This window comes from Pinus tabuliformis, chromosome 7, assembly GCF_031772625.1.
Source record: "Pinus tabuliformis cultivar Carrire ecotype Pingquan chromosome 7, CPIR1, whole genome shotgun sequence".
NCBI classification, from domain to species: Eukaryota; Viridiplantae; Streptophyta; class Pinopsida; order Pinales; family Pinaceae; genus Pinus; species Pinus tabuliformis.
In genome coordinates, this window is record NC_142293.1 from 370108822 (window position 1) to 370121618 (window position 12797).

General features: G+C 42.0%; 1 protein-coding gene across 1 annotated transcript; it reads left to right on the forward strand.

The window, feature by feature from the left end:
• Positions 1 to 8584: 8584 nt before the first annotated feature.
• On the forward strand, positions 8585 to 9433 carry LOC149247511 (uncharacterized). Its single transcript, XM_089444413.1, has one exon. The coding sequence runs from the start codon at positions 8585 to 8587 to the stop codon at positions 9431 to 9433; it is 849 nt and encodes a 282-aa protein (XP_089300539.1).
• Positions 9434 to 12797: the final 3364 nt, after the last annotated feature.

Sequence of the window (12797 nt, forward strand, 5' to 3'; positions counted from 1 at the left end):
GCTTTCTGAATGCAACCCAATCTTCTCTTTAGCAAATCTGTCCCACATGTCATCAACAAAAAATAGACAACTTCTTTTATCTAAAAACCTGTCAATCTTCTCTCTCAACATTCTATCATCTAGCTCGTCGGCCCCTTTTTTATATTTCTGAGAAACTGCTAACCAAACCTGTTTACCAACTTGAAACAAAAAGAGACATGGCCTACTTCCTGGAAAACTTGGTACTTGAATTTTTTTTCTTATTTTGCTAGAGTTTCTTCTATGATTTCCACTTCTTCCAGCTGGTGGAACAACTTATTCTACAGGTGTCGAGCATGCAAATGACAACGAAAAATATGGGAGACACGGGAAAAAGAGCGTGTCTGCTTGCACAAGTGGTCGCAGGGATGGTGTGCTTTTCCATGCCGCTTTTTGGACAAGTGGTCGCAGGGATGGTGTGCTTTTCCATGTGTCCTTTTTTGTTTTTTTACAGTGTCTTCTTATTTTCTAAGTGACTTCATAAGTTTCTAATTTCTTAACATCTTTTTTTTGTATGGTGTCTTCTTATGTTATGAGTGAATTCATAAGTTTCTAATTTCTTAACATTTATTTATTAACATTTTTCAAGATTTGGAGAAATAATATTTTGCATTTTTCAAGATTTTCACAAATAATATTTTGCATTGTCGCTACAATCTAATCTTTATAAACTAAGTTAAAAATAATTCTAAGATCAATCCCGGCCTACTAATTGAATGCATATATCTCTTTCTGCAATATGTCCATCTGTGTGCTTCATAAATTGAATTAAAAAATATATCTCTGTTGACCAACAATCCTCACTGAATTCATATCTCTATCGTTCCAAAAGTTTTGTAGGGTCTCCTAACTTAAATAATTATTTATCTCACGCTTTTGATAAGGTCTCACAGCTCCAATGATTATTACAATTGAGAAATATTCATTGATAATAATTGAATTTCTCATTGTTTTCCTCCAGGGTGGAGAGGTTCCTTTCGCAGAGATGTTTGGCATATTTTCTCTAGTTGTTGGAGCAACGGTAAGACTGAGTACATTGGAAGAAAAAATAGAATTTTTCCGATCAGATATAATACACAGTTAGGTCAAGTGATCTTATTCAAAGAAATGATAAAATTCTATTGCAGATTGGAATGGAGGCATGCGCTCGTTGGGCACATCGAGCTCTTTCGCATTCCTCTTTATCGAGTATGCATGAGGTACATGTTTTCTTATGTTAACCATACATTATTATGTTTGAACTTCTAATATCAAACTATGTTTTATGGGAAAAATTAATTCTTGTGTTCAACTCCCTAAATATTTATCCCTGAACATCTCCAATTGATTGATTAAAAGTTATTATTTGAACTGCCCTGTTAACATGGATTTGTGGCAGTTGGATCACAGACTAAGAGAAGGTCCCTTTGAGATGAATGACATGTTTGCTATTATTAATGTTGTCCCTGCCATTTCCCCTTTATCTTATGGATTTTTCAACAAAGGCTTTGTACCAGCACTGTGCTTTGGTGCTGTAAGTTCTGATATCAATTTCCCCAACCTAACCTATATTAAAATTCTTCTTGTTTTGTTTTTTAAATCAGTGTCAATTTTGTCAGGAAAATGTGTGGATTATTTGCTTTGCAAGGCCTGGGGATCACTATCTTTGGCATGGCATATATGTTTGTACATGATGGTCTAGTTCACCGTCATTTTCCAGTGGGACCTATTGCAGATGTCCCATACCTCAAGTTGCAGTAATTGCCATGAGAAACAAGGGACAGATGATGAGTACCCTCAGCAGCCCTGTAAGTTTTCTGATAAGGGTTTCTTCTGCAAGTTTGACCAGGACAGCCATAAATATGATATAGAAAAGGGCCCATCTAAGCCCAATAAAGACAATGGCATTTTGGACCAAAGGGAAGGATTATGTTTCTTTGTAAAATATGATGATGGTATCATAGCTTCAGTCTATGAACCTATTTTTACCAAGGAGCAATCTGGTAATGATTCTGCATCATGGCTGAAAGGGAATGTTTATCTATTTCTTTTATGGGTAACTGTTTGCGTTCCAGGCTTTGAACCTATCTGCTTTGTTGTTGTGATGGCGTTACAATAGTAAGGCAGTCCTTAAGGGAGGGGTGATTCCATTTACGTTTTTCAAGGCACAATGACATGTACCTGTCTCAGTTCCATAATCTTATTGCAACATGGGTTGCATGCAATCAAGGCATGAGCACCGGCGAGTCTGAAGTTGGTACACATGTTTTCTTCTTTTTGTTTTCTTGGAGTATTCATCCTTAATGCTTTCCATTGATTGACTTCCAGATTTGGATAACCTTATTTATAAATAATCTAATTTGACAGAATGATATACCTTCGCAAATTGGCGATTGCACTCTAGCCGACTCAGATGCTTCCTTTGCTGCTAGTGACTGTCCAGGTTGACCGAGAGGAATTGGCCATGCTTCAATCAATCACTTTCTGGGCAAGCATAACCCACCTCCTGGCTATCAGCGTCTGGCTTATGGCTCTTGCCTCTCCAAGAAGACTGGCTTTTTGAAACGGTGGAGAATTGTTTGTGTATCTTCGCTTGGTGCCTGTTGAGAGCAGTGGGGTGAGGGAATGAAAAGGCTGGATAGGAAGGCGTAGCAGGTATTTACAAGAAGGGCTGGGAGCACTAGCCTGAGGTGGAGTAGAGGTGGGAGCTGTAGAAGGGAGTAAGTGTGGAAAACTGAGTGAGAGTCGACACCAATATTATGCTCATATTTTGATCATGGAGTTGCGTTTTTCTTTATTAATGCGTTGAAAGAATTGTAGATTTTCCCAATAGCAGATGGGCTTTATGTCACATTCCTGATCTACAGGACACTTTTGTCCTGTTATTGGGAACGCAGTCAAAACAATGAAGCAGGACACTTTTGTCCCATTATTGCGAAGGTAGTCAAAACAATGAAGATAGGAGAAAGTGTGATTCTCACCGTAAAACCTACGTGTAAGCTGAAAGCTCCAAACTCGGTTTGTTCTATATTGCTTTGGGTTTGATATCTTGCTGCCATACCTGTAACACACATTTCTGATCCTGCACTGCACTGCACATACTGCTTAATGTGACTTTCATGGCTGTGTTCATTCCAGATTAGTGAAGACCAGTATGAAAACAGCCATAAAAGTCACATTAAGCAGTATGTTTTGCAGAAACTATGTCACAAAAACTGATGCTGCTGCTTCTACTGCTGCTGCTTCTTCTGCAACAGAACTCAACCCCAACTTGAAGGGCATGCTAACTGGCCTTAACTTGAAGAAGGATGTGTCTCAGTTGATAGCAAGAACCCCCATGGTACATCTGAGCAAAGTAACCGAGGGCTGTGTGGCTAACGTAGTGGCCAAACTGGAAATGATGCAACCTTGTTACAGTGTCAAGGACAGGGTTGGATATGCCATGATTCTAGACGCTGAGGAGAAAGGACTCATTTCGCCAGAGAAGAGTGTATTGGTTGAGCCAACATCTCGAAATATGGGAATTGCGTTGTCTTATATTGCTGCGAGCAGGGGATACATACTTGTGCTCACAATGCCCTCATACACAAGCTTGGAAAGACAAGTGACCATGCGTACCTTCGGCTCTGATACCATGACAGAAAACATTGAGGAACACTGAAAACTCTTTCATAGAGTCTTCATTGTTTCTCAATGTTTTTTGTCATCAAACACTTTCATGGCTTTTTTGAACATAGCATTTTGGTAGGGACTTGATACTTAGCAGCCTCTCTTGTTATAATAAAAGAAACTCGTTTGTTATGTATTGCTAGGCTTTAGTGGCAGTGGTACAATGTTTTGTTGTGCATTTATCAATGTTCATGTGCTTGCATTTATGCTCTATACTGTACTGCTGGCGAAGTAGGACGTCGGTGTTGGGACCGTGGGAAAAGCGTTGTCGATTGAGTCACAATTTTGTGCGGATGGCCATTTTTCATACAATTTATTGTTGGGGTTTGTTGTTTTTAATTTGAATGGGGAAGTGGTTGATAGTTTTTTCGTAATCGAAGTTTTGGCAAAGAATATGGCTGCTGCATTTGCGGCTGCAACGAAATGTGCACCACATCCCGAAGACCATGTGGTCAGAACGCAAAGAATATGGCGGCTGCGTTTGCGGCTGCCACCAAATGTGCACCTCAGGATTGAAAAGGAGGAGAAATCGTATTTCGTCATGGACACACAGTCAAAGAGACGTAGAGAGTTGGTAACTTACGGCCGAGCTATAATTGGAGAATGATGGCACAAGAAAATTAATGACCCCTTCTTTGTTTCTGCATCCGATTCTGAGCTGAGCAGGTCAGTGAGAATGAAAACCAGAACCATTCGCGTGAGGAAAATGGCGTGCACACAAGGTGCATCGGAAGGAGAACGCGAAGGCGTCCCCTTACATCTCGCCAGACTAACGGTAAGAAAAGGGCTTTGGTCACCCGATGAAGATAACAAACTCACCAACTGTGTCATGAGAAATGGACTCAAGGGCTCTTGGAACTATGTCTCTAGGCAGGCGGGTAAGCACACATACCACTCTTTTTGATTATTTCCGTTTTCTTGATCACCTTATTTATCCAATTCAATACACTCATGCAGCAGGTTACAATATCACCTCCAATACCAATGATAGGGCTTTTATTTATTTTAGAATAGAGTTTTTAAAATTTTTACTTAATTATTATTATGAATGGTATAGATTTATGAATTTATTTTTTAATAAAAGAAAAATGTTTTCTTTTCATTAATAAAAAAAGAGTTTCATTAATAAAAAAGAGAGTATATTCACTGAGATTTTTCATACAAAATATCATGGATTTTGTCTATAACAGTAAGTATCTTTTTATTATATTTTACTTTATTTCACTGACGAAAAAAAATGAGAGTACATTCATTAAGATTTTCTATACATAGGCTTTAATTCTCATGGATTTTCTTATTTTTAAACGTAAATATCTTTTTACTATATTCTCCAGTGACAGAAAGATGGTAAATCACCTTCAATTCTACAAGATCATGTTAACCCAACAAAAGTTGTTGGTACTAGCATAGGAAGGAACACCACAACATAATTTATCATCGAAAAATAGGGAAAGGTATCCCTATATGGAGTTGATAGATCCAACATTCATTGTACATATGCAACGAAGTGAAACTTACTTGGCTCTGAGTGGATGCCCCTCTTTGAAAGAAGGTTTGCTACCTCGTTTTGTTCTCTATATATGTGAGAGAAAGTAATGCTCTGAAAATTGCTTGCCAAAATTCTAATGGGCCTCATCTAGTTGGATAGTATGTGGGGGTTGAATAGAGTGTAATCCTTCACCCAACCTATGATGCTCTTAACATCTCCATGTACGAAAATTTATGCCATTCTCAGCCATTTGGAGAATATGAGGACAACCAAGAGCACTATGATTTCAGCTCTACTGTTTGTTCCCTGTCTTCCCTTCTAGTTGAAGTGATAGTAGCACCCTGGCTTGAGTATAATGACAGCATCACATCCACACCTTCTTTGTTGGCATGCCCCATCAAAAATCCTCTGGGATATATCCCCTTTATGTCCTTAATTTTAACCTTCCTCTTACTGTGCACAACCTTCTTGGGTCCAATCTCTGCAAAGTATGAAATGGTTTTCAAGACCACCTCTCGAATCACTGGCCTTTTGTGGTCAAATATCCAAGCATTCCAGTTGCGCCAAATGGTCCATATGACATAAAAGGGTAATGCGCTATGCTCAGTTATGTTCTTGAACCATGTATAGAAGCATGTTCTTAGAGAATTCTATGGTCCCGAATGTTCTAGATATAGTAAATCCATTATTCTTGCCCTCACTTCCATGGAAAATGTACAACCTATAAATAGATGGTCAATCTCCTCATTTTGATTCATGCACATGGGGAAAATTCCATGGCCTTGAAATCACCTTCCTTGGAAATTATCCCACATCAGCGCTCTATTATGAATGGCCAACTAACAAAAAAAAAGGAGTTTTATTGAAATCTCCTAACCCCACACAACCTTGAACCATGTTTTATACTCAAATTCTCTCTCAACCAAAGGGAACTTGTTGTAAATATCCTTCACTCTATGTTGTCCTTTCTTTGTTGTGCCATCCCACTTTAGCCTTCACTGATGAATATTATAGAATATTCTTAGTAATATAGAAAATAGTAATATAGAAAAATCAAAGGTTGAAATTTATCATAATTATTTAAAGAGGTTGAGATTTATCATAACTATTTATCTTCAAAATAGCATGTCCTTTATGGTCTTTTAATTTAGAAACAATTCACATATAAACAAATGTCATATGAAGTGATCTATGGTTTTTTTTGGACATGTGATATTCATAAGCCGTGACATTGCAATAAAGCTATTTACATTTTAAGAATCTCCATTCCATGGAAAATTGGGTATACTGTTTTGATGCTTATTATGGAGTGATTATGGTTGACATTTACCAATCATTTAATTTTTATAGCTATTCTAGTACCAGCCTAGATCCATCTTGACTCAAGGTGCAAATCTTTCTCAAATTTTGCACTCAATTCTCAAAGTGCAAATTTTTCTCAAGTTTTGCACTCAAAAAATTGGTTTGCACCTTGACAAATTTAATCCCTCTAAGTACTTGCACATTGACAGATTTGATTAGTCTAAATATGTCACAAATCCTAAGTTATGTTGGATAGAGACTAGTTTAATATTTCCATCATAAAAATAAATTATTTAATTATGATTTAATATTTATATGTTTTTTCCTTTTTCTCTTAAAATATAATATGAGAATTGACATGGGGATTTCGGGGAGCGGAACGGAACGGAGCTAGGGTTCTGAGGAAGAAACCCTCGACGGCGCCGACAGCACTGAGGAAAGCGTTCAAGCTCTGCAAAGGAAGCTCTGCAGTGTGACAGAGTTGCAGGGAATCAGCGTAGGACAATGGTACCTCCTCAGGGGGGGGCGTCAAAGCCCTCCCCTTCACTGCATGGCCCAAAGCAAGCGATCATTTTTGGATCAGTTGATCCGGATATTCTCAGCAAAGGGAAAAAGCATCAAGGTAATGACAATGATCCACAGGAAGAAAAAGAGACTCAAGGGAACAGCCCGAAAGTCTCTTCATCAACTTGCCGACCTGTAGCCAAAGAAAGACCACGAATAGAACTGCCAGGAGACAAGATCGATAGAAGAATAGAGTATATGAAAGATCATGCTATCATTGGAAAATTCATAGGGTTTTGGCCAACTGAAAGAGAATTAAACGGTTGGATCGCGGCGAAATGGAAACCCAAGGGAGATGTCACTCTCCAGCTTGGGCCGAAGGGCTTCTTCACCGCCATCTTTTTCTGCCTAGAGGACAAATACAGGATCCTAGGAGGAGGGCCTTATTTCTTCAACTCGGCAGGTCTATATCTGAGGGATTGGATACCAAGATTCAATCCTGACAAGGAAGATCTCACTTGGGCACCAGTGTGGATTAGACTGTACTCACTGCCCGATGAATACTGGGAAGAGGACTGTCTAAAGGGCATAGGAAACGGAGTGGGAGAATACATCAGAGCGGCAGAAGAAACCAAATCCCGTAAGTATATCTCCTATGCTAGAATATGTGTCTTTATTCGTCTGAATGAAGCTTTACCAGAGTCAGTAACACTTGCCCACCGCGACGAGGAATGGATCCAGCCTCTTGATTATGAGCATGTGCCCTTTAGGTGCAGAAGGTGCCATGCGCTGGGGCATCTCTTCAGGGATTGCCCTCTTAATGCCAAAGCAAACTCCTCTGATCCTTCTGAATCCCCATCTCAAGATGGTTTCATCAATGTCCCAAGTCGGAAGCGCTCGCATAAAAAGCCTCAGAATGGGTCCAAACCCCAGCCCAACAAACCCCAAAACCCTGCATCTAAGAACAGCTTCGACATTCTAGGTGACTACTCAGATGACCAGCCCCTAGACTCTGAGAATATCCATGCACGCCCTTCCTCCTCCACCCATCCCCCTCCATCTGACCCCCCACCCAAATCTCAGCCTCCCATCATCATCCCATCCATCCTTAGCAGGAATCCGAAAGACACAGCGGAAAATCCAAAGGAAATGGAGGTGGATGGCAAGGCAGACCTCCCACGGGACTTAGAGACTAATCACGAGGAAAGCAGTCAAGTGCAGAAAATGGAGGAAGAGCCAGAAAGCATAGATCTCCACGGTCTGGACATTCTAGAATTAGAACTAGCATGCAACAAAAAAGCATATGAATCCATCTCTGAGACCGAACTAGAAAAGTTGGAAGTGGTCATCTCCAGAGCCTACCACCAACACCATCTAGGTATACAACCAGGAAGTACTTGGGACGGCAGCCTGCGTCCAAAGGATACCAAAAAAAGAGGGAGGAAAACAGATCTCCAGAGAACAATAGAGATTGGGAAAATCCTGGTGGACTCAGGCAGATATGCGAAGTTGACGAAGTACTACAGTCCCTCCCAAACTAGTTGAACCATGAAGCTTGTATCCTGGAACTTAAGAGGGCTCAATAGCCCTGGAAAACTCAGGATGTTAAAAAACATGATCAAGATGGAAAAACCGCAGATGTGTTTCCTCCAGGAAACTAAATGCAATAGTGCTACGCTGGGTCGCATACTCTCAAAAGCTTGGCCAGGGTGCCGATCTGTTGCTGTAGATGCCTCGGGAGCCTCGGGGGGGCTTGCTATAGCATGGAACACCCAAGCTGTAATTCTCACAGATTTTCACGCATCCCACCACCTCATACAGGCGGCCTTTCATATTCTGGGTACCAACGTTCATGGTAACCTATCCAACGTCTATTTTCCGCAAGATACAGGAAGTAAAATCGCGCTCCTTGACACCATAGAAGCGCTGAGCATAAATAGGCGACATCCACTCTGGATTGTGGCAGGGGACTTCAACATGATAACAAAAATAGAGGATAAGATAGGAGGGAGAACGAGATTGGAACCAGAAGTTGATCGCTTCAAGGAATTCATCCAAAATGCCTCTCTCATAGATATGTCGTTCTGTAATGGCACCTTCACCTGGAGTAATCGCAGAATTGGCAAGTATCAGATTGCCTCTAAACTGGATCGCTTTCTGATCTCAGATAACGCGGTGCATCTTGGAGGTGATCTGTCAGCGGCAATACTGGCTCATACTGGTTCGGATCACTGGCCGATCGCCCTGCAATGGCAGAGACCAGGGGATCGGACCAAAAGACCCTTCCGTTTTGAGGGGTTTTGGCTTACACACCCCGCATTCAAGGACTTCATCAGAACCATCTGGGCCTCTTTCATCCCCCCAGAGGGATCAAAAATGTATCAGCTTCAACAGAAGTTGCGTTTTCTTAAAAGTCACCTAAAAAGATGGAATAGGGAGACCTTTGGAAATATATTTAAGGCGCAACAGTAGCTAAGTCAGGAACTGGGGGATCTCCAACAAAAAATAATTAATGAAGGGCACACGGAGGCAACCCTGGATCAGGAATGGCACATTCACAATCAGCTTGAAGAAAGGAGAAAGCAGGAGGAAATTTATTGGAGGCAAAAGTCAAGGGTCAGGTGGCTAAAGGAAGGGGAGCGCAACACTAAGTTCTTCCACAGAACTACGGTGCAGAGAAGGATGCATAATAATATCCCATTCATTCAGAACCAAGAGGGGGCAAAAGTCGAGAAGCATGAGGAAATCGAAGAGATACTCCTCAATCATTTCCAGCAGGTACACCAAGAACAAGCAGTGGATCGGCAACAGGCGATTGGAAAGATAACCAGCAATATACCTAAACTTGTCACAGAGGAACACAACGAGCTACTCATGCACCCTATTCTTCTCCAGGAAGTAGATGAGGCAATGGCGCAGCTCAAAGAAGGTAAGGCCCCTGGCCCAGATGGTTTCACAACCACGTTTTTTCATGCTTTTTGGGATATGATTAAGCTGGAGGTTTGGCAGATTGTAGAGGAATCCAGGGCTCTGCGCTGGCTTCTCCCCTCCCTCAACTCCACCTTCATTACTCTCATCCCTAAAGAGGATAACTCCATTACACCTGACAAATTCAGGCCTATAGCTCTCTGTAATGTCATCTATAAAGTTATATCCAAAGTCATTGCTAATAGGTTAAAACCTCTATTACCCATGCTCATCTCTCCGGAGCAGTCGGGTTATGTAGAAGGCAGACAGATAATGGATGGCATTCTCCTCACGCACGAAATCATTCACTCGCTCAAACAATCCAAGCAAGCAGGTATGTTACTCAAATTGGATCTCTCTAAAGCTTTCGATAAGCTTAGTTGGTCTTATATACAACACATGTTGAAAGCATTTGGTTTTTGCTCCATGTGGGTTCGCTGGATCATGAGCCTTATCACCTCCACTCACTTTTCCATCCTTGTAAATGGTATACCTTCCTGCCCTTTCAAGCCCTCTCGAGGCATAAGACAAGGGGACCCCCTTTCCCCTTTCCTCTTCGTTCTTATGGCTGAAGGTCTTGGTAGACACATCAAGCATGCCCTCCATTCTCAGCAGCTAAAAGGCATCTCTGTCCACAACTCCCCTGCCTCCTCTCATCAGCAATTTGTTGATGACACCATGCTCTATGGCTACCCCTCGGTTTAGGAAGCCTCTTGTTTAAAAACCCTGCTCAACGATTTCTCTGAAGCCTCTGGCACCCATGTTAACTGCTCCAAGTCACAAATTTTCTTCTTCCACACCTCTCCTTCAGTTAAAGCTGCTGTTTCCCACATTTTAGGCTTCCCCTCAGCCTCCCTCCCCTCCAAATACCTTGGAGCTCCCCTCACTGCCTCAGCCATAAAGCAGCCCGCCTGGCGTAATCTTCTAGAGAAACTCGATTCAAAGCTCAATCTATGGACTCACCGTTCTCTCAATCTAGCTAGTCGGGTGGTGCTCATCAAGTCTATCCTCCAAGCCATGCCTCTCTACCTTTTTTCTATCCTAGCTGCACCAAATTGGGTACTAAAAAGGTTGAGGAACTTGCAGCGTGACTTTCTGTGGGGCAGCTCAGCCACTAATCGCAAGTGGGCACTAGTGAAATGGGCCACTGTCTGCATGCCCAAAGACAAAGGAGGAATTGGACTCAGAGATCCTGAGTACAGCAACATCATCATGAACGCCAAGATCTGGTGGCAATGGATGACTAATCCAGATAAGCTATGGGCAAAAATATGGACCGCCAAATATGCCAACAACAGGCCCCAAGAAGAGCTCATCAGATTTACTCCCACCGACAAAGGGTCGCTAATCTGGAACGCAGCCAAACAACATTACCAGCTCATTCAACAACACAGTTTTTGGGAAATTAGGAATGGTCACATTGCTAGATTCTGGACTGACGCCTGGAACCAATTGCCCAAACTCTCGAGTGTTCTTCCTCCATTGCTGGTTCCGAACAGGCAGGAGCAGCAGCAGGAAACAGTCCATCAATTTTGGAAGCAGGAGACGGAGCATGGATTCAGAAAATGGCGACAGAGCAATCAAATAATCAGCAATACAAATACTCAGGAAGTAGCAGAGCTTGAGAAAGAATTAAGGAAAAGAAGTATCCGGCACGAGGATAGCGATGATATACTCAGATGGGGCTATCAGCCTAAAGGATCCTACTCCACCTCCGAGGCCTACAATCTCATCGGCAACTTTCCCACTATGCCAGATCCTCTATGGAGGAAAATTTGGGGCTTCAAAGCATGGCCCAAAATCTCCCACTTCCTCTGGATGGTAGGACACAAAAATATTCTCACCTGGGACAAACTAAGGAGACGCAACTTTCAAGGCCCTTCGATATGTCACAATTGCTTTCAGAACGAGGAAACCTTGCAACACCTTCTGGACACCTGTTCACTAGCCAACCAGCTATGGGAAAAGGTTAGTTTTAGATGCCAAAAAAGGTGTAAAGGAGATAGCGACATCATTGATTCCATCCGACAATGGCCGAAAATCCCCTATGACTGTGCGATCCTCAATCACCTATGGAATATCATCCCGGGCACAGTCTTATGGAACATTTGGAAGGAAAGAAACAGGCGCATATTTAAAAACCAGAGCTCTCCCATTGAAGAAATCTGGAGCAGACTGCATAGAAATCTTAGAGAAACAATGCTGCTACGACCATGGACAAAAGAGGATCTCCCTACCACAGACAATGAGAAAAACATTCTCGACAATTGGCAACTGCAGCTGCCACAAGAGTTTGCCATGCATCAGCCAGCGAATTGCAACTTCAAGGATAACAGATGCTGGACCGCCACTCCTACCAACTCATACAAACTCAACTTTGATGGGGCCTCCAAAGGCAATCCTGGACCAGCAGGATTTGGAGGTATTCTTCGAGACCATGAAGGCGCCCCCTGCATATCTACTTCGGTAATATAGGGTGGGACACCAATAACTCCGCAGAGCTGGAGGGACTCTGGTAAGAGCTCTTGCTAGCCAGGAGACTCAATCTTCAACCCTTGATAGTGGAAGGCGATTCCCAGATCCTCATCAACATGGCCACGTGCATTCAGAATGGCTCTCAAACCAGGAAAGTTGCTGATAGCTGGAGACTAGAAGTAAGGCTAAATAACATTGCTCATGAGCTGCGCAATCACAGAGCCCTCTCCTTTCATCACACGAAAAGAGAAGGCAACAAGATTGCTGATCTCCTAGCCAATATTGGGGTAGAAAATAACCAAACCCTTCTATCAGGTAATTTGGATATCATCCCAAGCAATCAACAGGCTCAAGACTGTGAAAGTCTCATCCAAAGAGATGCTGAATCCCGGAT

Coding starts and splice junctions, on each gene's coding strand:
- LOC149247511 (XM_089444413.1), top strand. CDS start 8,585: ATGGAAAAACCGCAGATGTGTTTCCTCCAGGAAACTAAATGCAATAGT.